At 44.4% G+C, this 27,511-nt stretch overlaps 2 protein-coding genes across 5 annotated transcripts in view; one reads left to right on the top strand and one right to left on the bottom strand.

The window, feature by feature from the left end:
* Positions 1–203: 203 nt before the first annotated feature.
* LOC118380680 (chromatin modification-related protein MEAF6) lies at positions 204–6,805 on the top strand. 3 transcript variants are annotated; one of them, XM_052472747.1, is made up of 9 exons: positions 204–421; positions 961–1,076; positions 1,182–1,269; positions 2,758–2,803; positions 2,925–3,114; positions 4,626–4,655; positions 5,202–5,270; positions 5,463–5,496; positions 5,608–6,805. In XM_052472747.1, the coding sequence occupies exons 1-9, from the start codon at positions 332–334 to the stop codon at positions 5,620–5,622; spliced, it is 678 nt and encodes a 225-aa protein (XP_052328707.1). In that variant the 5' UTR covers positions 204–331; the 3' UTR covers positions 5,623–6,805. The 3 variants fall into 3 exon arrangements, with proteins under 3 accessions (XP_052328707.1, XP_052328708.1, XP_052328709.1); XM_052472748.1 differs by lacking the exon at positions 5,202–5,270 and having other exon boundaries at positions 212–421; XM_052472749.1 differs by lacking the exons at positions 4,626–4,655; positions 5,202–5,270 and having other exon boundaries at positions 231–421.
* Positions 6,806–18,102: 11,297 nt separating this feature from the next.
* Positions 18,103–27,511, bottom strand: part of LOC118380681 (four and a half LIM domains protein 3-like) — a 29,100-nt gene continuing 19,691 nt past the window's right edge. For both annotated transcript variants that reach the window (XM_052472745.1, XM_052472746.1), the window contains 4 exons: positions 26,922–27,096; positions 21,851–22,020; positions 21,525–21,711; positions 18,103–21,027 (listed from right to left, as the gene is read on the bottom strand). In XM_052472745.1, coding sequence (XP_052328705.1) covers positions 20,867–21,027; positions 21,525–21,711; positions 21,851–22,020; positions 26,922–27,096 — 693 coding nt within the window. In that variant the 3' untranslated portion in view covers positions 18,103–20,866. The remainder of the gene's footprint in view (positions 21,028–21,524; positions 21,712–21,850; positions 22,021–26,921; positions 27,097–27,511) is intronic.

Raw genomic sequence — 27,511 nt, 5'->3', positions numbered from 1 at the left:
TTGAATGGTAAATGTAGCCCGACTACGTTGACCAAATTCGCAAAGTGATCCTAGGATGCAACAAAAATGAATTAATTCACCACACTGTAAAGTTACTGTAGTCAGAAAACAAACTTCTGAGTGTGGATACAACGTTTCCGCCTATGATCTGTTTCCACGACAGCGAGTACTCGGTGAAAGCAGAGCGGCAGTAGAAGAAAAAGCATTTGGCTCGTTTGCAAGACAAGCAAACGTACCAGAGTCATCTAGCGCCCACTTGTGGTGAAAGTCTTTGTTTTTCCCTATTTTAACTCATCATTGAAGACGCTGTTTTGTTTTTCGGAGATTCATCATGGCGATGCATACGAAGGCGACACCGCCACAGATTCCCGACACCCGTCGGGAACTCTCGGAACTGGTCAAGAGGAAACAAGAACTTGCGGTAAGTTTATTAGCTGCTGTAGTTAGATACGTTTCCGTATGAGTAAATATTTTTGCTGCATGCGTATTTGCTGCATCTTATGTTTAAGTTGCAAGGTAGCTTTTGCTAGTTTACTAGGCCGCACTGGCTATCCTAGCTAAGCTACTACGACTAGGCCTCGGCTCTCTAATCTGCCGGTAAATATTTGTTGCTCTCTGGCAAGATACTTTAGTTAACGATACCATTCTAATGAAACATTATAACATGTAACATTATTACATGTAACAAAGTATATGATTTTATTCAGCGTCATACATCCATAGGTATTGCATTTTTTTTATTTATTTTTTTACTAGATATATCAATGTTTATGTACAATATCGTTGGAGTTACGTAGTAACTTCCTTTGTCCACAAGGTGCAGTCAAACCCTACATACTAATGCCCACATCACCATGGGCATGGCTGTGGTACTGTCTCAGGCTATATAGTAATTACACTTTCGGTCAGTTTCATACATTTGAAATGCAAAGTATAATGCCTTTTACATACTTTCCACAGGAGACATTGGTGAACTTGGAAAGACAGATCTATGCATTTGAGGGCAGCTACTTGGAAGACACCCAGATGTATGGGAATATCATTAGAGGATGGGACAGATACCTCACCAACCAAAAGTAAGCAAGACATGGACCATGGCAACTCGGACATGAAGTGTTGATATTGAATCATCTTGCCTGTGTTTATGATCTATTTACTCTGTTTTTGTATCGTTCTGTCAGAAATTCCAACAGCAAGACAGACCGAAGAAACAGAAAGTTTAAGGAGGCAGAGCGTCTGTTCAGCAAGTCTTCAGTCACTTCTGTAGCAGTGAGTGCCTCACTCTATTTTTTACCTGTCCTCAGTATTGTCCTAGGAGGCCATCGGTCCTCTCTGTATTGTCCTAGGAGGCCATCGGTCCTCTCGGTATTGTCCTAGGAGGCCATCGGTCCTCTCGGTATTGTCCTAGGAGGCCATCGGTCCTCTCGGTATTGTCCTAGGAGGCCATCGGTCCTCTCGGTATTGTCCTAGTAGGCCATCGGTCTTCTCGCTATTGTCCTAGGAGGCCATCGGTCCTCTCGGTATTGTCCTAGGAGGCCATCGGTCCTCTCGGTATTGTCCTAGGAGGCCATCGGTCCTCTCGGTATTGTCCTAGGAGGCCATCGGTCCTCTCGGTATTGTCCTAGGAGGCCATCGGTCCTCTCGGTATTGTCCTCGGAGGCCATCGGTCCTCTCGGTATTGTCCTAGGAGGCCATCGGTCCTCTCGGTATTGTCCTCGGAGGCCATCGGTCCTCTCGGTATTGTCCTCGGAGGCCATCGGTCCTCTCGGTATTGTCCTCGGAGGCCATCGGTCCTCTCGGTATTGTCCTCGGAGGCCATCGGTCCTCTCGGTATTGTCCTCGGAGGCCATCGGTCCTCTCGGTATTGTCCTCGGAGGCCATCGGTCCTCTCGGTATTGTCCTCGGAGGCCATCGGTCCTCTCGGTATTGTCCTCGGAGGCCATCGGTCCTCTCGGTATTGTCCTCGGAGGCCATCGGTCCTCTCGGTATTGTCCTCGGAGGCCATCGGTCCTCTCGGTATTGTCCTCGGAGGCCATCGGTCCTCTCGGTATTGTCCTCGGAGGCCATCGGTCCTCTCGGTATTGTCCTCGGAGGCCATCGGTCCTCTCGGTATTGTCCTCGGAGGCCATCGGTCCTCTCGGTATTGTCCTCGGAGGCCATCGGTCCTCTTGTCCTCGGTATTGGTCTCGGTATTGTCCTAGGAGGCCATCGGTCCTCTCGGTATTGTCCTCGGAGGCCATCGGTCCTCTCGGTATTGTCCTCGGAGGCCATCGGTCCTCTCGGTATTGTCCTCGGAGGCCATCGGTCCTCTCGGTATTGTCCTAGGAGGCCATCGGTCCTCTCGGTATTGTCCTAGGAGGCCATCGGTCCTCTCGGTATTGTCCTAGGAGGCCATCGGTCCTCTCGGTATTGTCCTCGGAGGCCATCGGTCCTCTGTATTGTCCTCGGAGGCCATCGGTCCTCTCGGTATTGTCCTAGGAGGCCATCGGTCCTCTCGGTATTGTCCTCGGAGGCCATCGGTCCTCTCGGTATTGTCCTCGGAGGCCATCGGTCCTCTCGGTATTGTCCTAGGAGGCCATCGGTCCTCTCGGTATTGTCCTAGGAGGCCATCGGTCCTCTCGGTATTGTCCTAGGAGGCCATCGGTCCTCTCGGTATTGTCCTAGGAGGCCATCGGTCCTCTCGGTATTGTCCTAGGAGGCCATCTATGATTGTAATAACGTGTAAATGCTGACCAACTGTTCGTCTTTGTTGAACAGGCTGTCTGTGCACTTGGCGGGATTCCAGATCACATGAATGAAAAGCGTAAGTATCTGAATCAGCCATCCCAAATTAATACACTTTTGTTTGCCACAGTAGCCTACTGGTATGTGAGGGAGTTGAGCTCCAAGGTGGCATGCTGCTCTTCTGTTGTCTGGCCCTTCAGGTGAGCCCGGCAGTGGGACAGAGAGCGACACATCCCCAGACCTCCAGAACCAGGAGAACGAACCCAGTCAGGAGGACACGGAGGACGCAGATGGGGCACTGCAGGACCTCAAACCCCAGAAGGCTGCCTCGTCCTCCTCCGGAAGCCACCATGGGAGCCACAAGAAAAGGAAGAACAAAAACCGACACAGGTACTCAACCCTAAACACAGTCGCTGGTCTCGACTAACTCCCAGGGCACGTTCAGCAGAACACAACGTTGTGGAACGTTCGGATAGAAATATGCATTGTAGAACAAACATGCCTCTCTGACATGTAGAATATGGAATCAAAGTGGGTCTATTAACGTAATTTCTATCTGTAACCGTTGGCTACTGAACATGGCCCTGCTATCAATTCTGAAATATGTGCAGGTGTAGCTCTCTTGCGCGCAAGGTAACTTTAAAAAAAAAGTTGTCTGGGAGGGTCAGATTGATTGGCTGTACTACTGTATAAACATCAGGAGGGTCTGTGTGATTGGCTGTACTACTGTATAAACATCAGGAGGGTCTGTTTGATTGGCTGTACTACTGTATAAACATCAGGAGGGTCTGATTGATTGGCTGTACTACTGTATAAACATCAGGAGGGTCTGTGTGATTGGCTGTACTACTGTATAAACATCAGGAGGGTCTGTTTGATTGGCTGTACTACTGTATAAACATCAGGAGGGTCTGTGTGATTGGCTGTACTACTGTATAAACATCAGGAGGGTCTGTATGATTGGCTGTACTACTGTATAAACATCAGGAGGGTCTGTTTGATTGGCTGTACTACTGTATAAACATCAGGAGGGTCTGTTTGATTGGCTGTACTACTGTATAAACATCAGGAGGGTCTGTTTGATTGGCTGTTCTACTGTATAAACATCAGGAGGGTCTGTGTGATTGGCTGTACTACTGTATAAACATCAGGAGGGTCTGTTTGATTGGCTGTTCTACTGTATAAACATCAGGAGGGTCTGTTTGATTGGCTGTTCTACTGTATAAACATCAGGAGGGTCAGATTGATTGGCTGTACTACTGTATAAACATCAGGAGGGTCTGTTTGATTGGCTGTACTACTGTATAAACATCAGGAGGGTCAGATTGATTGGCTGTACTACTGTATAAACATCAGGAGGGTCTGTTTGATTGGCTGTACTACTGTATAAACACCAGGAGGGTCTGTTTGATTGGCTGTTCTACTGTATAAACATCAGGAGTGTCAGATTGATTGGCTGTACTACTGTATAAACACCAGGAGGGTCTGTTTGATTGGCTGTTCTACTGTATAAACATCAGGAGAGTCAGATTGATTGGCTGTACTACTGTATAAACACCAGGAGGGTCTGTTTGATTGGCTGTACTACATTGGTTTATAGCAAGTGGCTTAGTCTGTTTGTATTGGAGCTGGAATGTGAGGAGAAGTAAGAAACGATGCCAACTTTCCCAGCTGTATTATCTCATCACAATGGTTCCTAGCCACATTGTGTTATGTTGTATGTAGCCTAATAAAACCACCACATATTTAGACAAAATCATCGCAATAAGTTAAAATATTGTGGTAGCTAGTGGAATTATTAACAAGCCTGCATTTTCGAGATACAAAAGCATCCCTTTTAGAGTGAGTCAGGCTGGTGTACTAATTACTACTGCTCTCTACTTCCCCTAATGCTGCCCCAGCCCTTCTGCCATGTTTCATTATGACTTTGAGTAAGTCTCACATTTTTACTTCCTGCTTCCTGTGGTGATACATCCTGGTTGTGTCCCAAATGGCACCCTATTCCCTAATATAGTGCACTGCCTTTGACCAGAGCTCTTTTGACCCATAGGGCTCTGGTCAAAAATGGTGCACTACGTCAGGAATAGGGTGCCATTTTGGGGGACTACCCCTGCCTTCTCTGACCACATCCTGACGTTCCCACTCTCTCTCCCTCAGCTCTCCATCTGCTTCTGTCATGGTTAATGTGTCACCATAGAAAATCTAGCATTACTACATGTCCAAATCTTTGTTTATATCCCGAATGGCATCCTATTCCCTATTTAGTGCACTACTTTTGACCAGGGCCCATATAGGAACTAGGGTGCCATTTGGGGACGCACACTTTATTTCTCAAATAATGTATTGTATCTAATAAAGTATTTGCACCTAGCTTCTGTAGACTTGACGCTAGATTCTGTAGTGTTTTGAGTCATAGGGGCATAAACACTACTTTAGAAGCTCAGTTTATTTCTTGACCCTGGTTTCATTCCATAAAGGTCCTGTTCCCTTAATCAAGTTATGAAAAGGTCTGCTCTTCCTGCCAAAATGAGATGGGGAGCTCACAGGTTGAGTAAAAACCCACATCTTTCAGCACATCCCAGGCTTTCATATGGTTCTTTTAGTTGTCTCCTTGTGTGTTGCTTGGTCTCTTAGCTTGAGTAACTGTAGTGGTGCTTGTTGTCTCCATGGTTACTCGTGTTGTATTTAGTGAAACCTGAAAGATCTGTCGTAACTCTTGCTTTTTTGTTTGTTTTTAGATTCGACATGAAGGTGAACAAAAAACCCCGAGCGGTAAGCTATTGGAATGTTATGTTGTCTTGAGCTTCCAATAAAGCAATGTGTGATTTAGAAATCAAGTTTTTTGTTTTTAATTCTGTCGTCAACGTTATTGTTGTTCCACAGGACTATTCAACTTGATGAATGGGGGTGTTAAGCACTTCAGACCAGAACTGGCCACACAGGAGAAGTCTTCAGTGAAGCAGAGAATCACTTCTCTGGGCTTTGTGGACTTTATATGCCTTATGTTAACTGACTTGGTTTCTGCTTTGTGTATATTGCATGAAATGTTGCCCCTCCCCACCTGCAACTAGAAATATTTGTGTTTCATGATTTTCCTGCAGAAAAGTACAAGGTGTGTAATTGCATGTTACTCAATACCCAGCTGGGGTTATTGTATAGTGTTGAACATTCTATGTTTATCATGTAACTTCACATTTTCCTCTGCTCTTCTTGTGACAATAACAAGATTATATTTGTCGTTGTGTGGGTTTGTTAGCTCTAGAATATCCCAGCTTCTGTTATTTTATTTTGAGATTTGTTTAGCATAAAATTGTAATAAAACATTGAAATTATAAATATTACTATATATAGTTTATGGTAAAAATCTACATTTGTGAAGGTCTAGCCCACCAGAAGCATTGGAAATGTCTTGCTGTTAATCAAAATCTCATCTCTGTCTTTACTCTGCACTCTTCAGTGATCATATAGTAGGGAAATCAATAGGGAAGCTAGTTTATGACCAACATCTGTGTCTGACGGCATCTACTGTCTGGTTTCATTGTGGCTTCTTCATGGCCCTGTTACATGCCAAGGTGCTCAGATGAGGCTCTCTCTCTAGTCCACCATCTTATTGTCTCAAATAGCTCCCTATTCCATTTATACTACACTACATTTTGATTGGTGAAGTTTCAGTGAGTTCATGGAAATTGTTTTAGTACTGTGTTCACCTTCAAACAGCTTTATTCTGACTCCCAAGTATGATTAAAATAACTCTGTTTACACACAAAGATATGAAGCCATTATGGCATTCCTACAGTGGCCGTTTCAGAGATTTGAGTTTTGATTTCTGAGCAGTGGCAGTTAAAGTGAACCAGGGGGCAACAGGCTGACAACACATGACCCATGCCATGTTGGAGAACAGTGTACTATATGCAGTTTAATTAGTAATTGAACTACATTTTACAGTAGGTTGGTTGGTACTTGAATGAAATTCAAATATTGGTGCTGTTTTCAGTAGGTAACTCGTTTGTTTGTTGTGTAGCTAACTACTGGAACTACACACTTTTGCAAAAGGAAAATAAAATGTGGCTGAAGTAGGCAATCGTTTATTTTTCGGCATCATACCTGCCTAATTCTCACTTGAAACATTGTTTTGTAGACTAAATTACACCTTTTGTTAACATTTGATCCTCGTACGATCAGTTCTTGGAATTTGTAGTCTGACATTTTTAAGATTTAGATTATACTTTTTCACAAAGTAGTTTGGATGTAGTGAACTACTTTTTCAAAGCAACTAAGTTAAACTACATTTTTCTTAAGGGTAGCATTAGCGTAGCTTAATGTCTGCCAGTGAGATGTAAATGTGAGCTTGGAAATCTATATTTTAAAAGTAGCTTCTCCAACATTGGTCCCGTGCTATTTCTAGAATGTTCCCTGTGTGCGACCAGTACTGATCGGATGTGTAGTATTGAAATAGTTTGGTGAATACATCAATCTGGATGATAACAATATAGTATTACATCTATTTAAAGTAGATATGCTTATTCGTGAATACTTTATTGTCAGTATGCAATACCACATTCCTTCACTAGGTAGTGCTACTTCACAATGCGTGTTTGACAGTACTCAAAGCATTGCCTTAAATGTCTTTCAACCACAGGCTTTCCCGTAACATAAACAAAGTCCTACTCACAGTCCGACTACTAGGACTATGAGTCATAAGTGGGTTGTTAAATCTGCCATCAATCTATCAAATGCATGGTTTATGCTGTTCTTTAATTCTCTGTAAGGCCAAAGATCCTTAGATGAATAGGGTGTTTGTCCTCCAAACCTATATTCTGCCATGCCGACAGTATGATGTCCCCAAGGCACACTTAAAGACCTTTACGACCCGGGCTTTTGGGCTTGGCTCATGGATATCCGGGCACATCCCAAATGGCACCCTATTCCCTTTTTAGAGCACTACTTTTGATCAGGACACATAGGCTCTGGTTAAAAGTAGTGCACTATATAGGGAATAGGGTGCCATTTGGGATACACATTGTATCTCCTCAGTAGTATTTAGAAGAGGTCATCCTCTTTAAAAATCACACACCTCTCAGTTCTGTTATGGCCAGTACAGCAAAGGTTAGTCAGAACACTGACCTATTCAGACCGTGTATGTCCCCAATGGCACCCTATAACCTAAATAATGTACTACTTTTGACCAAAGCACTATTGGCCCTGGTCAAAAGCTGTGCACTATATAGGAGAGAGAGGGTGCAATTTGGGATGCAAGTCTGAATGGTTCCAAGCATCATCTCACTAGAGAAACCCAGGAAAAACCAAACTTCTGACAAGCAAGATGGAGAGGCTCTCTGGAATTACTCAATCTCTGTTTCACACTGTTCTCCTGCCACACATTTTACAGTCACATTTCATTTGGAATGGACTATAGAATTATATTTTATTTGTCCTCTCGTTGATGCTACTTGCCACAGTTAGGCCTACCACTCCTCTTGGATTTGGGTGTTGTTGTTGATGTGTGGGGGGATTTATGTAATAAAGATTTGGGGTTTTCTCTAACAAATTGTATCCTCTAGCTTTTACCCCAACCATAATCACTCGTAAAGAATAATGTTGCATTTCAAATGACATACTTATTTCCATTCTCTACTAAACCAGAGTCTCCCCTCCCTGTCTCTTCCCACGTCTGTTGCCATGGCATCTGACATGAGCAGCTTGTGATTAGAGCAAGTCACATTTCAGTCCATGATTAAGTTGTGTGTCATACTGTAGGTACAAAAGTTACTCAGTTCTACTGTAGCAATATGATCTGGCAGCTGTTTAGTGTAGCAATATGATCTGGCGGCTGTTTAGTGTAGCAATATGATCTGGCAGCTGTTTACTGTTGCAATATGATCTGGCGGCTGTTTAGTGTAGCAATATGATCTGGCAGCTGTTTAGTGTAGCAATATGATCTGGCAGCTGTTTAGTGTAGCAATATGATCTGGCGGCTGTTTAGTGTAGCAATATGATCTGGCAGCTGTTTACTGTAGCAATATGATCTGGCAGGTGTTTACTGTAGCAATATTATCTGGCGGCTGTTTAGTGTAGCAATATGATCTGGCAGCTGTTTAGTGTAGCAATATGATCTGGCAGGTGTTTACTGTAGCAATATGATCTGGCTGCTGTTTACTGTAACAATATGATCTGGCAGCTGTTTACTGTAGCAATATGATCTGGCAGCTGTTTACTGTAGCAATATGATCTGGCAGCTGTTTACTGTAGCAATATGATCTGGCAGCTGTTTACTGTAGCAATATGATCTGGCAGCTGTTTACTGTAGCAATATGATCTGGCAGCTGTTAATGTAGCAATATGATCTGGCTGCTGTTTACTTTAGCAATATGATCTGGCAGCTGTTTACTGTAGCAATATGATCTGGCAGCTGTTTACTGTAGCAATATGATCTGGCAGCTGTTTACTGTAGCAATATGATCTGGTAGCTGTTAATGTAGCAATATGATCTGGCTGCTGTTTACTGTAGCAATATGATCTGGCGGCTGTTTACTGTAGCAATATGATCTGGCAGGTGTTTACTGTAGCAATATGATCTGGCAGCTGTTTAGTGTAGCAATATGATCTGGCGGCTGTTTACTGTAGCAATATGATCTGGCAGCTGTTTACTGTTGCAATATGATCTGGCAGGTGTTTACTGTTGCAATATGATCTGGCAGGTGTTTACTGTTGCAATATGATCTGGCAGGTGTTTACTGTTGCAATATGATCTGGCAGCTGTTTACTGTAGCAATATGATCTGGCAGCTGTTTACTGTAGCAATATGATCTGGCAGCTGTTTACTGTAGCAATATGATCTGGCAGCTGTTTACTGTAGCAATATGATCTGGCAGCTGTTTACTGTAGCAATATGATCTGGCAGCTGTTTACTGTAGCAATATGATCTGGCAGCTGTTTACTGTAGCAATATGATCTGGCAGCTGTTTACTGTAGCAATATGATCTGGCAGCTGTTTACTGTAGCAATATGATCTGGCAGCTGTTTACTGTAGCAATATGATCTGGCAGCTGTTTACTGTAACAATATGATATGGCAGCTGTTTACTGTAACAATATGATCTGGCAGCTGTTTACTGTAACAATATGATCTGGCAGCTGTTTACTGTAGCAATATGATCTGGCAGGTGTTTACTGTAGCAATATGATCTGGCTGCTGTTTACTGTAGCAATATGATCTGGCAGCTGTTTACTGTAACAATATGATCTGGCAGCTGTTTACTGTAACAATATGATCTGGCAGCTGTTTACTGTAACAATATGATCTGGCAGCTGTTTACTGTAACAATATGATCTGGCAGCTGTTTACTGTAACAATATGATCTGGCAGCTGTTTACTGTAGCAATATGATCTGGCAGCTGTTTATTGCTCCATAAAAAAAAACATTCTGATCTGATCAATAGATTGTGTAAATGAGCTTGAAAAATACACTACACTACTACATGATCAGGGACAATTGTATTTTGATTCCAGACAGTTCAGGAAATTCATGAACTGAAGAATCTTGATGGAAATTCTGGGACTGAAAGTTTCCTGGAACGACCAAATGGCACTAAGTTGTGTAATTGGTTCTCGTGTACTCTCCCATGACAAACTTAACATAAGTGTTAGCCAAATGAAGTAGCTGGCCAGCGTGCACTTGAGATTTGATTCTGTGTTGTGAGGTTAATTCCAGTAGCCTACAGCATATTGTGCTGTATGTATCCTGTTATAGACCCAGTGTATCATGTGAGGTCTGTATCTCAGTGATGTTAGGCCTGTATCTCAGTGATGTGAGGCCTGTATCTCAGTGATGTGAGGCCTGTATCTCAGTGATGTTAGGCCTGTATCTCAGTGATGTTAGGTCTGTATCTCAGTGATGTTAGGCCTGTATCTCAGTGATGTGAGGCCTGTAATCACAGTGATGTGAGGCCTGTATCACAGTGATGTGAGGCCTGTATCAGTGATGTGAGGCCTGTATCACAGTGATGTGAGGCCTGTATCAGTGATGTGAGGCCTGTATCTCAGTGATGTTAGGCCTGTATCACAGTGATGTGAGGCCTGTATCTCAGTGATGTGAGGCCTGTATCTCAGTGATGTGAGGCCTGTATCTCAGTGATGTGAGGCCTGTATCTCAGTGATGTGAGGCCTGTATCTCAGTGATGTTAGGTCTGTATCTCAGTGATATGAGGCCTGTATCTCAGTGATGTGAGGTCTGTATCTCAGTGATGTGAGGCCTGTATCTCAGTGATGTGAGATCTGTATCACAGTGATGTGAGGCCTGTATCTTAGTGATGTGAGGCCTGTAATCACAGTGATGTGAGGCCTGTATCACAGTGATGTGAGGCCTGTATCTCAGTGATGTGAGGCCTGTATCTCAGTGATGTTAGGCCTGTATCACAGTGATGTTAGGCCTGTATCACAGTGATGTGAGGCCTGTATCTCAGTGATGTGAGGCCTGTATCTCAGTGATGTGAGGCCTGTATCTCAGTGATGTGAGGCCTGTATCTCAGTGATGTGAGGCCTGTATCTCAGTGATGTGAGGCCTGTATCTCAGTGATGTGAGGCCTGTATCTCAGTGATGTGAGGCCTGTATCTCAGTGATGTGAGGTCTGTATCTCAGTGATGTGAGGCCTGTGATGACATGTGAGGACTGTATCTCAGTGATGTGAGGTCTGTATCTCAGTGATATGAGGCCTGTATCTCAGTGATGTGAGGTCTGTATCTCAGTGATGTGAGGCCTGTATCTCAGTGATGTGAGGCCTGTAATCACAGTGATGTGAGGCCTGTATCACAGTGATGTGAGGCCTGTATCAGTGATGTGAGGCCTGTATCTCAGTGATGTGAGGTCTGTATCTCAGTGATGTTAGGTCTGTATCTCAGTGATGTTAGGCCTGTATCACAGTGATGTGAGGCCTGTATCTCAGTGATGTGAGGCCTGTGAGTGGTGACATGTGAGGCCTGTATCACAGTGATGTGAGGCCTGTATCTCAGTGATGTTAGGCCTGTATCTCAGTGATGTTAGGCCTGTATCACAGTGATGTGAGGCTGTATCTCAGTGATGTGAGGCCTGTATCTCAGTGATGTGAGGTCTGTATCTCAGTGATGTGAGGCCTGTATCTCAGTGATGTGAGGTCTGTATCTCAGTGATGTGAGGCCTGTATCACAGTGATGTGAGGCCTGTAATCTCAGTGATGTGAGGTCTGTATCTCAGTGATGTGAGGCCTGTATCTCAGTGATGTGAGGTCTGTATCTCAGTGATGTGAGGCCTGTATCTCAGTGATGTGAGGTCTGCATCTCAGTGATGTGAGGCCTCTATCTCAGTGATGTTAGGTCTGTATCTCAGTGATGTTAGGTCTGTATCTCAGTGATGTGAGGCCTGTATCTCAGTGATGTGAGGCCTGTATCTCAGTGATGTGAGGCCTGTATCTCAGTGATGTGAGGTCTGTATCTCAGTGATGTTAGGTCTGTATCTCAGTGATGTTAGGCCTGTATCTCAGTTATGTGAGGCCTGTATCTCAGTGATGTTAGGTCTGTATCTCAGTGATGTTAGGCCTGTATCTCAGTGATGTTAGGTCTGTATCTCAGTGATGTTAGGTCTGTATCTCAGTGATGTGAGGCCTGTATCACAGTGATGTGAGGCCTGTATCTCAGTGATGTGAGGCCTGTATCTCAGTGATGTGAGGCCTGTATCCCAGTGATGTTAGGTCTGTATCTCAGTGATGTTAGGCCTGTATCTCAGTGATGTGAGGCCTGTGAGTGGTGACATGTGAGGCCTGTATCTCAGTGATGTGAGGCCTGTATCTCAGTGATGTGAGGCCTGTGAGTGGTGACATGTGAGGCCTGTATCTCAGTGATGTGAGGCCTGTATCTCAGTGATGTGAGGCCTGTATCTCAGTGATGTTAGGCCTGTATCTCAGTGATGTGAGGCCTGTGAGTGGTGACATGTGAGGCCTGTATCTCAGTGATGTGAGGCCTGTATCTCAGTGATGTCAGGCCTGTATCTCAGTGATGTTAGGCCTGTATCACAGTGATGTTAGGCCTGTATCACAGTGATGTGAGGCCTGTATCTCAGTGATGTGAGGCCTGTGAGTGGTGACATGTGAGGCCTGTATCTCAGTGATGTGAGGCCTGTATCTCAGTGATGTGAGGCCTGTATCTCAGTGATGTGAGGCCTGTATCTCAGTGATGTTAGGCCTGTATCACAGTGATGTGAGGCCTGTATCTCAGTGATGTGAGGCCTGTATCTCAGTGATGTGAGGCCTGTATCACAGTGATGTGAGGCCTGTATCTCAGTGATGTGAGGCCTGTATCTCAGTGATGTGAGGTCTGTATCTCAGTGATGTGAGGTCTGTATCTCAGTGATGTGAGGCCTGTATCACAGTGATGTGAGGCCTGTATCTCAGTGATGTGAGGCCTGTATCTCAGTGATGTGAGGTCTGTATCTCAGTGATGTGAGGCCTGTATCCCAGTGATGTGAGGCCTGTATCTCAGTGATGTTAGGTCTGTATCTCAGTGATGTGAGGCCTGTATCTCAGTGATGTGAGGCCTGTATCTCAGTGATGTTAGGTCTGTATCTCAGTGATGTGAGGCCTGTATCAGTGATGTGAGGCCTGTATCTCAGTGATATGAGGTCTGTATCTCAGTGATGTGAGGCCTGTATCAGTGATGTGAGGCCTGTATCTCAGTGATGTTAGGTCTGTATCTCAGTGATGTTAGGTCTGTATCTCAGTGATGTGAGGCCTGTATCTCAGTGATGTTAGGTCTGTATCTCAGTGATGTGAGGCCTGTAATCTCAGTGATATGAGGTCTGTATCTCAGTGATGTTAGGTCTGTATCTCAGTGATGTTAGGTCTGTATCTCAGTGATGTGAGGCCTGTATCTCAGTGATGTTAGGTCTGTATCTCAGTGATGTGAGGCCTGTATCTCAGTGATGTGAGGCCTGTATCTCAGTGATGTGAGGTCTGTATCTCAGTGATGTGAGGCCTGTATCTCAGTGATGTGAGGCCTGTATCCCAGTGATGTTAGGTCTGTATCTCAGTGATGTTAGGTCTGTATCTCAGTGATGTTAGGTCTGTATCTCAGTGATGTGAGGTCTGTATCTCAGTGATGTGAGGCCTGTGAGTGGTGACATGTGAGGCCTGTATCTCAGTGATGTGAGGCCTGTATCTCAGTGATGTGAGGCCTGTATATCTCAGTGATGTTAGGCCTGTATCACAGTGATGTTAGGCCTGTATCACAGTGATGTGAGGCCTGTATCTCAGTGATGTGAGGCCTGTATCACAGTGATGTGAGGCCTGTATCACAGTGATGTGAGTCCTGTATCACAGTGATGTGAGGCCTGTATCACAGTGATGTGAGGCCTGTATCTCAGTGATGTGAGGCCTGTATCACAGTGATGTGAGGCCTGTATCACAGTGATGTTAGGTCTGTATCTCAGTGATGTGAGGCCTGTATCTCAGTGATGTGAGGCCTGTATCTCAGTGATGTGAGGCCTGTATCTCAGTGATGTGAGGCCTGTATCTCAGTGATGTTAGGTCTGTATCTCAGTGATGTGAGGCCTGTATCAGTGATGTTAGGCCTGTATCTCAGTGATGTGAGGCCTGTATCAGTGATGTTAGGCCTGTATCTCAGTGATGTGAGGCCTGTATCTCAGTGATGTGAGGCCTGTATCTCAGTGATGTGAGGCCTGTATCTCAGTGATGTGAGGCCTGTATCTCAGTGATGTTAGGTCTGTATCTCAGTGATGTGAGGCCTGTAATCTCAGTGATGTGAGGCCTGTATCTCAGTGATGTGAGGCCTGTATCTCAGTGATGTTAGGTCTGTATCTCAGTGATATGAGGCCTGTATCTCAGTGATGTGAGGCCTGTATCTCAGTGATGTGAGGCCTGTATCTCAGTGATGTTAGGTCTGTATCTCAGTGATGTTAGGTCTGTATCTCAGTGATGTGAGGCCTGTAATCTCAGTGATGTGAGGCCTGTATCTCAGTGATCTGAGGCCTGTATCTCAGTGATGTTAGGTCTGTATCTCAGTGATGTGAGGCCTGTATCTCAGTGATGTGAGGCCTGTATCTCAGTGATGTGAGGCCTGTATCTCAGTGATGTGAGGCCTGTATCTCAGTGATGTGAGGCCTGTATCTCAGTGATGTTAGGTCTGTATCTCAGTGATGTGAGGCCTGTAATCTCAGTGATGTGAGGCCTGTATCTCAGTGATGTGAGGCCTGTATCTCAGTGATGTTAGGTCTGTATCTCAGTGATATGAGGCCTGTATCTCAGTGATGTGAGGCCTGTATCTCAGTGATGTGAGGCCTGTATCTCAGTGATGTTAGGTCTGTATCTCAGTGATGTGAGGCCTGTATCTCAGTGATGTGAGGCCTGTATCTCAGTGATGTGAGGCCTGTATCTCAGTGATGTTAGGTCTGTATCTCAGTGATGTGAGGCCTGTAATCTCAGTGATGTGAGGCCTGTATCTCAGTGATCTGAGGCCTGTATCTCAGTGATGTTAGGTCTGTATCTCAGTGATATGAGGCCTGTATCTCAGTGATGTGAGGCCTGTATCTCAGTGATGTGAGGCCTGTATCTCAGTGATGTTAGGTCTGTATCTCAGTGATGTGAGGCCTGTATCTCAGTGATGTGAGGCCTGTATCTCAGTGATGTGAGGCCTGTATCAGTGATGTGAGGCCTGTAATTTAAGTGATGTGAGGCCTGTATCTCAGTGATGTGAGGCCTGTATCACAGTGATGTGAGGGCTGTATCTCAGTGATATGAGGCCTGTATCTCAGTGATGTGAGGCCTGTAATCTCAGTGATGTGAGGCCTGTAATCACAGTGATGTGAGGCCTGTATCTCAGTGATGTGAGGCCTGTATCTCAGTGATATGAGGCCTGTATCTCAGTGATGTGAGGCCTGTATCTCAGTGATATGAGGCCTGTATCTCAGTGATGTGAGGCCTGTATCTCAGTGATGTGAGGCCTGTATCTCAGTGATGTAATGGCCTGTGGGTGGTGATTTGTTTTGCAGCTGCCACCAGCAGAACTCTGTTGACAAGATATGCGTCCCAAATGGCATCCTATTTCCTATATATTCCCTATAAAGTAGTGCGGTATATAGGGAATTTGGGATGCCATTTGGGATGCATAGTAGTTTTCAATGGGGCCTGTTCACTGCTAGTCCCCAGTGCCAGATCTGATGCACAGATCTCAGTGGGTTGTGTGGCCTGGCTGATAGTCCTTGTGGGACCAAACAGGGTCAGCCGTGTTCCAGGAGAAGTCATGGGAAAAGCTACATATAAAAACAACAGTGCCCTTGATTTAATACATAGGCTTTTGTGTCGCAGTTGGTGTTTCTAATATGGGTCCAAATGCATTATGGGAACAAAACAAAGCTGTTTTGAATGAGAGTTGCATGATCTATTACACTGTTATGATCCACTGCTAAGACACCTGCGAATGATGCCATGTGTACGTATGGCTGGGACTATACAACGCGCCTCAGATTGAATCCCCACCTAAATCCTGATTATCCCCCCCATTTTTGACTGATGCGTACACACTGCATTCATCTGGGTTCTGATACTGGTCTGCTGGTCCCAGAGGGTGTATCCTCAAGCCCTTGTGACTTCATAGGTTATAGCCCCTCACTTACTGTGAACCATCGTTTAATTTACTACAGACACACAGCTGTCAATCCTGTTATTAATGTGTGAACAGTGTTGTGTTTTGCTATTGACCCCAGTGACCAACAGATCTCTTTTTAAAGAGATTATCCGGTACCTTTGTACTGTGCATTCGGAAAGTATTCAGACCCCTTGACTTTTATTTTTTTACTCAAATACCACATTTACATAAGTTTTCAGACTCTTTACTCAGTACTTTGTTGAAGAACTTTTTGCAGCGATTACAGCCTCGAATCGTCTTCTTGGGTATGACACTACAAGCTTGGCACACCTGTATTTGGGGAGTATCTCCCATTCTTCTCTGCAGATCCTCTGAAGCTCTGTCAGGTTGGATGGTGAGCGTCGCTGGGCTTCTATTTTCAGGTCTCTCCATTCAGAAATGTCCCGAAGCCACTCCTACGTTGTCTTAGCTGTGTGCTTAGGATCGTTGTCCTGTTGGAAGGTGAACCTTCGCCCCCAGTCTGAGGTCCTGAGCGCTCTGGAGAGTGTTTTAATCAAGGATCTCTCTGTACTTTGCTCCGTTCATCTTTCCCTCAATCCTGACTAGTCTCCCAGTCCGTACCACTGAAAAACATCCCCACAGCATGATTCTGCCACCACCAGGCTTCACCGTAGGGATGGTGCCAGGTTTCCCCAAGACGTGATGTTTGGCATTCAGGCAAAATAGTTCAATCTTGGTTTCATCAGACCAGAGAATCTTGTTTCTCATGGTCTGAGAGTCCTTTAGGTGACTTTTGGCAAAGTCCAAGCAGGCTGACATGTGCCTTTTACTGAAGAGTGGTCTCCGTCTGGCCCCTCTACCATAAAGGCCTGATTGGTGGAGTGCTGCAGAGACGCTTGTCCTTCTGGAAGGACACCTTCCTGACCAAGGCCCTTCTTCCCCAATTGCTCAGTTTGGCTGTAGGAAAAGTCTTGGTTGTTCCAAACTTCTTCTATTTAAGAATTATGGAGGCCACTGTGTTCTTGGGGACCATTAATGCTGCAGACATTTTTTATTTTTTAATACCCTTCCCTAGATCAATTAATTAATTAATGTGTAGATCACAATCTTGTCTCGGAGCTCTACAGACAATTCCTAGGGATTTAGTGGCTATTAGATTTAGTGGCCTAGGGATTTAGTGGCTATTAGAAGTTAGACAGTACTTCTGCATGTATGAACTACACATTGACACATCCAGATCAAAGCAGTAGGTTTTTAAAAAATACTTAGTAGTCGCCAAAGTTCCGGAGCATGTCTTTAACTGTTCTCTATGTGGTCTTCTAAGGTACAAATGGAGAGTAGGGGCTTTTCCATAGTGCCTTACAGTTTCCATAATGCCAAGGCTTTAGCAAGTAACTTGTTTTGTGATAGAAATCCAAAACAATGGGTGCAAATATAGAGCCTGTTATGGAGTTTGAGGAAAATTACATTCCAGACTAAATAAAGATTCAATCAGCCTTCTGGGACAGTTTGCCTTTGTCCTCTGCTACAACGCTTTTGTGTTGGTCTGCCTGAACCTTCACTGGATTCCAGGGAGTGGGCACTGGACACCACCCTGGCCTGGCATCACATTGGCACCGCCACCCTGGCATGACCATTGTAAAAATGATCAAATCTGTTCACACTGGGGATTTAAGTAAGGAAAGTATTAATGTGTAATGTACGCAGTAGTCCAAAGGCTGTTCTCATTGGAAGACAATACACCTCAAAGAAGCCTTACAAAGTGTTTATTTTGGCCCACCTTTACAGACACAGTATTCTGACCCAATAGGGTTATTATTACAGTACATACTGGATTGGTTTAGAGTTGTAATATTACTGGTTATAATACAGCAAACAGAGGAAAGAAAGTGATAAAATAATACAAAGAAATATAATTGACTGTTTGATACTTTTTGATATAGCTGCAATAAAATACAGCTGTTAAGACACTATTTAGTTCAGACTGTGTGCGCATCATTAATGGCATATTTCGGCAGAGCTCAGGTCAGCTGCATTAATATGTAAGCTCCTTCAGGATACGAATAGTTCAGATATTCTTACAAGTGCTCTAGCGACTCCTGTGGCGGGCCGGGCGCATTGCACGCTGACACAGTCCCCAGGTGTACGGTGTTTCCTCCGACACATTGGTGCGGCTGGCTTCTAGGTTGTGGGCATTGTGTCAAGAAGCAGTGCGGCTTGGTTAGGTTGTGTTTCGGAGGACGCACGGCTCTCGACCTTCGTCTCTCTCAAGTCCGTACGGGAGTTGCAGCGTTGAGACAAGACTGTAACTACCAATTGGAGACCACGAAATTGGGAAGAAAAAGGGGCAAAAAATATTTTGGGTAAAAAATAAGTGTTTACATTATAAATATATTTCAATGTGCTTTTTATGTTTGAAAATCAGTTTAACAACATAGACATACATGCAACACTGAAAAAAATGTGTATTATATATTTTAAGATATATACAGTACAGGTTAAAAGTTTGGACACACCTACTCATTCAAGAGTTTTTCTTTATTTGTACTATTTTCTACATTGTAGAATAATAGTGAAGACATCAAAACTATGAAATAACACATATGGAATCATGTAGTAACCAAAATAAGTGTTAAACAAATCAAAATATATTTTACATTTGAGATTCTTCAAAGTATCCACCCTTTGTCTTGATGACAACTTTACACACTCTTGGCATTTTCTCAACCAGCTTCATGAGGTAGTCACCTGGAATGCATTTCAATTAACGTGTGCCTTGCTAAAAGTTAATTTGTGGAATTTCTATCCTTCTTAATACGTTTCAGCCAATCAGTTGTGCTGTGACAAGGTATGGGTGATATACAGAAGATGTCTCACCCTGACCTTAGAGATCCTTTTTATGTCTCTATTTTGGTTTGGTCAGGGCGTGAGTTGGGGTGGGCATTCTATGTTTTGTGTTCCATGTTTTCTATTTCTGTGTGTTTGGCCGGGTGTGGGTCTCAATCAGAGGCAGCTGTCTATCGTTGTCTCTGATTGGGAACCATACTTAGGTAGCCTTTTCCCACTTGTGTTTTGTGGGTAGTTATTTTCTGTTTTGTGTGTTTCTGAACCTGACAGAACTGTTTCATTTGTGTCGCTTTGTTATTTTTTGTTCTAGTGTTCAGTTTGATTAAAAATCATGAACGCGTACCACGCTGCACCTTGGTCCTCTTCTTCAAACAGCCGTTATAAAAGCCCTACATGGCAAAAGACCAAGTCCATATTATCGCAAGAACAGATCAAATAAGCAAAGCGAAACAACAGTCTATCATTACTTGGTGGTCATTCAAACTTGGAAAATGTCAAGATATTTGAAAGTTTCATGTGCAGTCGCAAAAACCATCAAGGGCTATGGTGAAACTGGCTCTCATGAGGACCGCCACAGGAAAGGAAGACCCAGAGTTACCTCTGCTCAAGAGGATAAGTTCATTAGAGTTACCTGCCTCATAAATTGTAGCCCAATAAATGCTTCACAGAGTTCAAGTAATAGACACATCTCAACATCAACTGTTCAGAGGAGACTGCGTGAATCAGGCCTTCATGGTCGAATTGCTGCAAAGAAACCACTACTAAAGGACACCATTAATAAGAAGAGACGTGATTGGGCCAAGAAACACGAGCAATGGATATTAGACTGGTGGAACTCTGTCCTTTGGTACTGATGAGTCCAAATTTGAGATTTATGTTTCCAACCGTGTCTTTGTAAGACGCAGAGTAGGTGACCGGATGATCTCTGCATGTGTGGTTCCCACAGTGAAGCATGGAGGAGGAGGTGAGATGGTGCTTTGCTGGTGACACTGTGTGTGATTTATTTTGAATTCAAGGCACACTTAACCAGCATGGCTACCACAGCATTCTGCAGCGATATGCCATTCCATCTGATTTGAGCTTAGTGGAGAATAATTTGTTTTTCAACAGGACAATGACCCAAAACACACCTCCAGGCTGTGTAATGGCTATTTGGCCAAGAAGGAGAGTGATGGAGTGCTGCATCAGATGACCTGGCCTCCACAATCACTCGACCTCAACCAATTGAGATGGTTTAGGATGAGTTGGACCGGAGAGTGAAAGAAAAGCAGCCAACAAGTGCTCAGCATATGTAGGAACTTCAAGACTGTTGGAAAAGCATTCCTAATGAAGCTGGTTGAGAGAATGCCAAGTGTGCAATGCTGTCATCAAGGAAAAGGGTAGCTCCTTTGAAGAATCTCAAATATGAAATATTTTGATTTGTTTATTCCATATGTGTTATTTCATAGTTTTGATGTCTTCACTATTATTGTACAATGTGTGTCCAATCGTTTGTCTGGTACTGTATATATTTAGGGTGATGTAGTATTAAATATAGGTTGAGGTTTAGAGGCTCTCTTTAATGTACGATAGGTGGTCATGTCACCGCTGTGTGTTACAAACGGGATGGCTATAACTGTACATTTGTGATTGGTCAAGCACAGTTGAAGGACAGAGAAAGTGATTCTCATTGGTCTTCTTGGTCGTTGTTGCAGTCTCCGCAAAGGATCTGGTCCCGGTCAGGGAAGAAGCCGGACCCAACCAGAGAGACAGAGCAGTGGGAGCACTTGAAGCAGGGCTGGTGCCACTGCCTATCCTGGAAAGAAATGTACTTCCCCTCGCCAAACCCTGGAGGGAATAAAACACTTAGCATGTATAGTAGCATACGAGTACATCCCAAATGCCACCCTATTTTCAATATAGTGCACTACCTTTGACCAGCGCCCTATGGGCCCTGGTCAAAAGTAGTGCACTACAAAGGGAATAGGATGCCATGTGGGACGTAGCCTATGTCTACATAGAGAACTTTGACTCCCACCTGGATTGACAGGTGTGCAGTAAGAAATGACATTCTGAACATTAAGTTGTGTGGGTAATTCTATGGTTGGCTGTAATATCAGCACTGAACACCTGCCAGTTCTCTGTGTTCAGTTGAAACACTGGCATTCTAAACAGCCACAGGCTCTACCAGTATATTTCCAGTATGTCTGTGCTCTGGCATGCAGGGCATCTTTGCCTGGGCTGGTACTTAGTGCCACAGTGTAAGTGCAGTAAGTAGGGAATAGGGTGCCATTTGAGTGTTTCAAATCAACCCATATTATCTAGTGAAATGGAGAAGACATGACCTGTGATGGGCGAGTTACAGGAGGCACACTTCTGTGCGTAGAGGCTGCTGAAGCACTTGACGCAGTAGGGCGTGTCCCCCTGGGAAGTGAAGGGCTGGCCCGCCAGTGGGCTCTTACAGCCGTTGCACACCAAACACTCCTTGTGCCACGTCTCATCTTTGTAGCTGACGCCTCCTGTCGCCAGCACCTACGCAGGATACATACCCATCAACCTTACTGACTTGATCTGACAAAGTGGTTTCACAAGAAACCGATCTACTACCGTGAGAACGTCAATAACAGTGACAGGGAGAGGATAATGTTGATTCGAGGAGACTCTGGTTCACCTTTTTGCAGAGGCTGCATCGCGGGGTGAACCTGCCCTCGTAGCAGGGTACACAGTAGTAGTCGTCTTTGTCGGGGATGAAGGACTGGCCACCGATGGGCTTCTCACAGCCATGGCACACAAAGCAGTCCTCGTGCCACACAGAGCCCCCATACTCCAACTTCTTTGAGCCTGCCAGAGGGAGAAGGAGAGAGAGAGAGAGGGGAAGGGAGAGACTGAGACATAGATTGAGACTGAGACAGAGATTGGGACTGCGATTGAGACAGACATAGATTGAGACTGAGACAGAGATTGAGACAGAGATTGAGACAGAGATTGATATTGAGACAGAGATTGAGATTGAGACAGAGATTGAGACTCAGACAGAGACTGAGACAGACAGAGATTGAGACTGAGACAGAGATTGAGACAGAGATTGAGACAGAGACAGAGATTGAGACAGACAGAGATTGAGACTGAGACAGAGATTGAGACTGAGACAGAGATTGAGATTGAGACAGACATAGATTGAGACTGAGACAGAGACTGAGACAGACAAATTGAGACTGAGACAGAGACTGAGACAGAGATTGAGACAGAGACAGAGATTGAGACAGACAGAGATTGAGACTGAGACAGAGATTGAGACAGACTGAGATTGAGACTGAGACTGAGACAGAGACTGAGACAGAGACTGAGACAGAGACAGAGACTGAGACAGAGATTGAGACAGAGATTGAGACAGAGACAGAGATTGAGACAGAGATTGAGACAGAGACAGAGATTGAGACTGAGATTGAGATTGAGACAGAGATCGAGACAGAGATCGAGACAGAGATTGAGACAGACTGAGACTGAGATTGAGACTGAGATTGAGACAGAGATTGAGACAGAGATTGAGACAGATATTGAGACAGAGATTGAGACAGAGATTGAGACAGACTGAGACAGAGATTGAGACAGATATTGAGACAGATATTGAGACTGAGACAGAGACTGAGATTGAGACAGAGAATGATACTGAGATTGAGACAGAGACTGAGACAGAGATTGAGACAGACAGATTGAGACTGAGACTGAGACAGACAGATTGAGACTGAGACTGAGACAGACTGAGATTGAGACATAGATTGAGACAGAGATTGAGACAGACAGATTGAGACATAGATTGAGACTGAGACAGAGACAGACTGAGATTGAGACAGACAGAGATTGAGACTGAGAGAGATCGAGACAGAGATCGAGACAGAGATCGAGACAGAGATCGAGACAGAGATTGAGACAGAGATCGAGACAGATATTGAGACAGAGACTGAGACAGATATTGAGACCGAGACAGAGACTGAGACAGAGATTGAGACAGAGATTGAGACAGAGATTGAGACAGAGATTGAGACAGAGATCGAGACAGAGATTGATGCTGAGATTGAGACAGAGACTGAGACAGAGATTGAGACAGACAGATTGAGACATAGATTGAGACTGAGACAGAGACAGACTGAGATTGAGACAGACAGAGATTGAGACTGAGAGAGATCGAGACAGAGATCGAGACAGAGATCGAGACAGAGATCGAGACAGAGATTGAGACAGAGATCGAGACAGAGATCGAGACAGATATTGAGACTGAGACAGAGACTGAGACAGAGACTGAGACAGAGATTGAGACATAGATTGAGACAGAGATTGATACTGAGACAGAGACTGACTGAGATTGAGACATAGATTGAGACTGAGACAGAGACAGACTGAGACAGAGACTGACAGAGATTGAGACAGACAGAGATTGAGACTGAGACAGACAGATTGAGATTGAGACTGAGATTGAGACTGAGATTGAGATTGAGACTGAGATTGAGACAGAGATTGAAACAGAGATGGAGACAGACTGAGATTGAGACAGACATAGATTGAGACTGAGACAGAGACAGACTGAGATTGAGACAGAGACAGAGACAGACTGAGACAGACATAGATTGAGACTGAGATTGAGACAGACAGAGATTGAGATTGAGACAGAGATTGAGACAGACAGATTGAGACATAGATTGAGACTGAGACAGAGACTGACTGAGATTGAGACATAGATTGAGACTGAGACAGAGACAGACTGAGACAGAGACTGAGACAGAGATTGAGACAGAGATTGAGACAGAGACAGAGATTGAGACAGAGATTGAGACAGAGACTGAGATTGAGACTGAGATTGAGATTGAGACAGAGATCGAGACAGAGATCGAGACAGAGATTGAGACAGACTGAGACTGAGATTGAGACTGAGATTGAGACAGAGATTGAGACAGAGATGGAGACAGACTGATATTGAGACAGACATAGATTGAGACTGAGACAGAGACAGACTGAGATTGAGACAGAGACTGACAGAGATTGAGACAGAGATTGAGACAGAGACAGACTGAGACAGACAGAGATTGAGACAGAGACAGACTGAGACAGACAGAGATTGAGATTGAGACTGAGATTGAGACATAGATTGAGACATAGATTGAGACACAGACAGGTTTGGTATAATTCACTCTGTCTGCAAGAGTCATCACCTGTGTAGTCATCACAACTACCGGTTTGTGTGCCTTGTCAGCCACTTGAGTTCTGGGTTAGAAGGTCAAACCTCAGTATGCGTAATCTCCTAGTTCTGACACCTACTGCTACAGTTGAGGGCCTTGCTACTGATAAATGTGTTTTATTTCTGCTTGCATTTTGGATTTATATTATGACGTGTATTTTTGTTGTAATTCAGGGCTCATATACTTTGTTCTAAATATGACTATCTGACTATCAAGGTTAAACAAAGGTAATATTTTTTTTTTTACCAAACCAGATAATTCAGTAAAACCTGAACTCCATCCAGTCTGACTTGCTATAACTCCATCCATGACTTGCTGTAATACCATCCAGCCATCCAGTCTGACTTGCTGTAACACCATCCAGTCTGACTTGCTGTAACACCATCCAGTCTGACCTGCTGTAACACCATCCAGTCTGACCTGCTGTAACACCATCCAGTCTGACCTGCTGTAACACCATCCAGTCTGACCTGCTGTAACACCATCCAGTCTGACCTGCTGTAACACCATCCAGTCTGACCTGCTGTAACACCATCCAGTCTGACCTGCTGTAACACCATCCAGTCTTACCTGCTGTAACACCATCCAGTCTGACCTGCTATAACACCATCCAGTCTGACCTGCTATAACACCATCCAGTCTGACCTGCAATAACACCATCCAGTCTGACTTGCTATAACACCATCCAGTCTGATTTGCTATAACACCATCCAGTCTGACTTGCTATAACACCATCCAGTCTGACCTGCTGTAACACCATCCAGTCTGACCTGCTATAACACCATCCAGTCTGACTTGCTATAACACCATCCAGTCTGACCTGCTGTAACACCATCCAGTCTGACCTGCTGTAACACCATCCAGTCTGACTTGCTATAACACCATCCAGTCTGACTTGCTATAACACCATCCAGTCTGACCTGCTATAACACCATCCAGTCTGACTTGCTATAACACCATCCAGTCTGACCTGCTATAACACCATCCAGTCTGACCTGCTATAACACCATCCAGTCTGACCTGCTGTAACACCATCCAGTCTGACTTGCTATAACACCATCCAGTCTGACTTGCTGTAACACCATCCAGTCTGACCTGCTATAACACCATCCAGTCTGACTTGCTATAACACCATCCAGTCTGACCTGCTATAACACCATCCAGTCTGACCTGCTATAACACCATCCAGTCTGACTTGCTATAACACCATCCAGTCTGACCTGCTATAACACCATCCAGTCTGACTTGCTATAACACCATCCAGTCTGACCTGCTATAACACCATCCAGTCTGACTTGCTATAACACCATCCAGTCTGACTTGCTATAACACCATCCAGTCTGACCTGCTATAACACCATCCAGTCTGACTTGCTGTAACACCATCCAAACATCCAGTAATATTATTCATACTTTATTTAAACTTCTGACTTTAAGCGTCCCCCACAAATAAACACTTCCTCCAATTAGGTAATAAAAGTAGCCAAAATAAACAGCGAGCCATGCCTATGAAAATGAACATCAGATCTCTTAATTATTGCCTTTTGTTTTACGAGCTTTGGGAACTGAAATGCGCACGTGGGGGAGGTCGGCCAGTGCAATCGCAATTGGCTGCATTTTTAAGAGGGGCGAGGAGGTAGTGTATTGTTCAACTGCGTTAGACCATAGAAACAAGCCAAAACGACTACTCAGTGCTCAGTTGTACAGAAACTGTGGAGAAATAACCCTCAACCTGCCCTGTCCAGATTGAATCCTGTGTCATTTCCAGCCCTGTCCTGTCCAGCCCCTGCTGGTGGTGTAACACTGCCATGCCGTCACAAAGACCGTTGGGCCAGAAGTCAACTGAGAGGTACTTTCGGTAAATTTTTTAAAATGTATTTTACCTTTATTTAACCAGGCAAGTCAGTTAAGAACACATTCTTATTTTCAATGACGGCCTGGGAACAGTGTTCAGGGGCAGAACGACAGATTTGTACCTTGTCAGCTCGGGGGTTTGAACTCGCAACCTTCCGGTTCACTAGTCCAACACTCTAACCACTAGGCTACCCTGCCGCCCCAAATGAGCAGACAAGCACAGTCACATCTAAGCTGTGTCACACCCAGCTCAACCACAAAAATACATTAGTCTGCGTCCCAAATGGCACCCTATTCCCTACGTAGGGCACCACTTCTGACCAGGCCCATACGGCTATGCCTTCCGCGACTGCTTGTGAAAACTCCTATGTCTATACGTGCGTGACGTTGACTGAGAGAGAGAGCTGCTTAGTCAAAAGTCATGACAGTGGTTAAACGCCTGTCTGTGATAGGTGTGAGAACAGCAGTTGAGTAACTGAGGCCAAAGCAGGCAATTTTTTCTGTCACGGCAACCATGATGGATAAGTAACCAGGTCAGCTCAGTACAGCTCGGCTCAGCTCAGGAGGACGAAAGGGTGTTGTCATGTATCCCTGCACGTTTTTGGGAGTTTCGATGTTTCTGCTACTCAAGGGAAGCAGTAGCAGGTGTGGGTACCTGGCATGACGGTCTTGTCGCAGGCCACACACTTGGACGAGAACTCATTATGGTAGCAGTCGTTGCACAGCAGCGCCTCCTCCTGGCTGGTGAAGGGCTCGTCCGCCAGCGAGCGGTCACAGCGCAAACATCGGAAACAGTGTTCGTGGTAGTGCCTGTCCTTGTAGAACAGCTCCTGGAGAGGGAAAGGGAGAAAGGTCATTACTGGTAATTACTGGTAATTACTGATGGGGAACTCAGCAGTAAAATGTTGGCAGTTAAATGCAACAACAAAACACATTATTTATAGAAAGCAAACTATTCATACGTTTAAAAAAAACATTTTTACACTGTAAACAAATACTATAATTTGTTTACAAGTATGATAGCTGTACTTTTAGTTTATGGTTGCTGCATTTCTCAACGAGTTCAAAGCATGTGAATGCATCCAACTGGTATTTGTGACATTACAACTGGTAATTCACACCTTCCTACTTGATCATGAACACAGCATTATAATCCGTAAAATTGGGTTTGAAAGACCATTCAGTGTGGCTTAAGTGTGGCTGATGGGCAGAGATATCGGAGGTTGGGCTCATTCTAATATAATA

This window comes from Oncorhynchus keta, chromosome 20 (assembly GCF_023373465.1).
Source record: "Oncorhynchus keta strain PuntledgeMale-10-30-2019 chromosome 20, Oket_V2, whole genome shotgun sequence".
Lineage (NCBI taxonomy): Eukaryota > Metazoa > Chordata > Actinopteri > Salmoniformes > Salmonidae > Oncorhynchus > Oncorhynchus keta.
The sequence above is the reverse complement of the archived record's forward strand: the minus strand, read 5'-3'. Positions and strand labels throughout refer to the sequence as shown.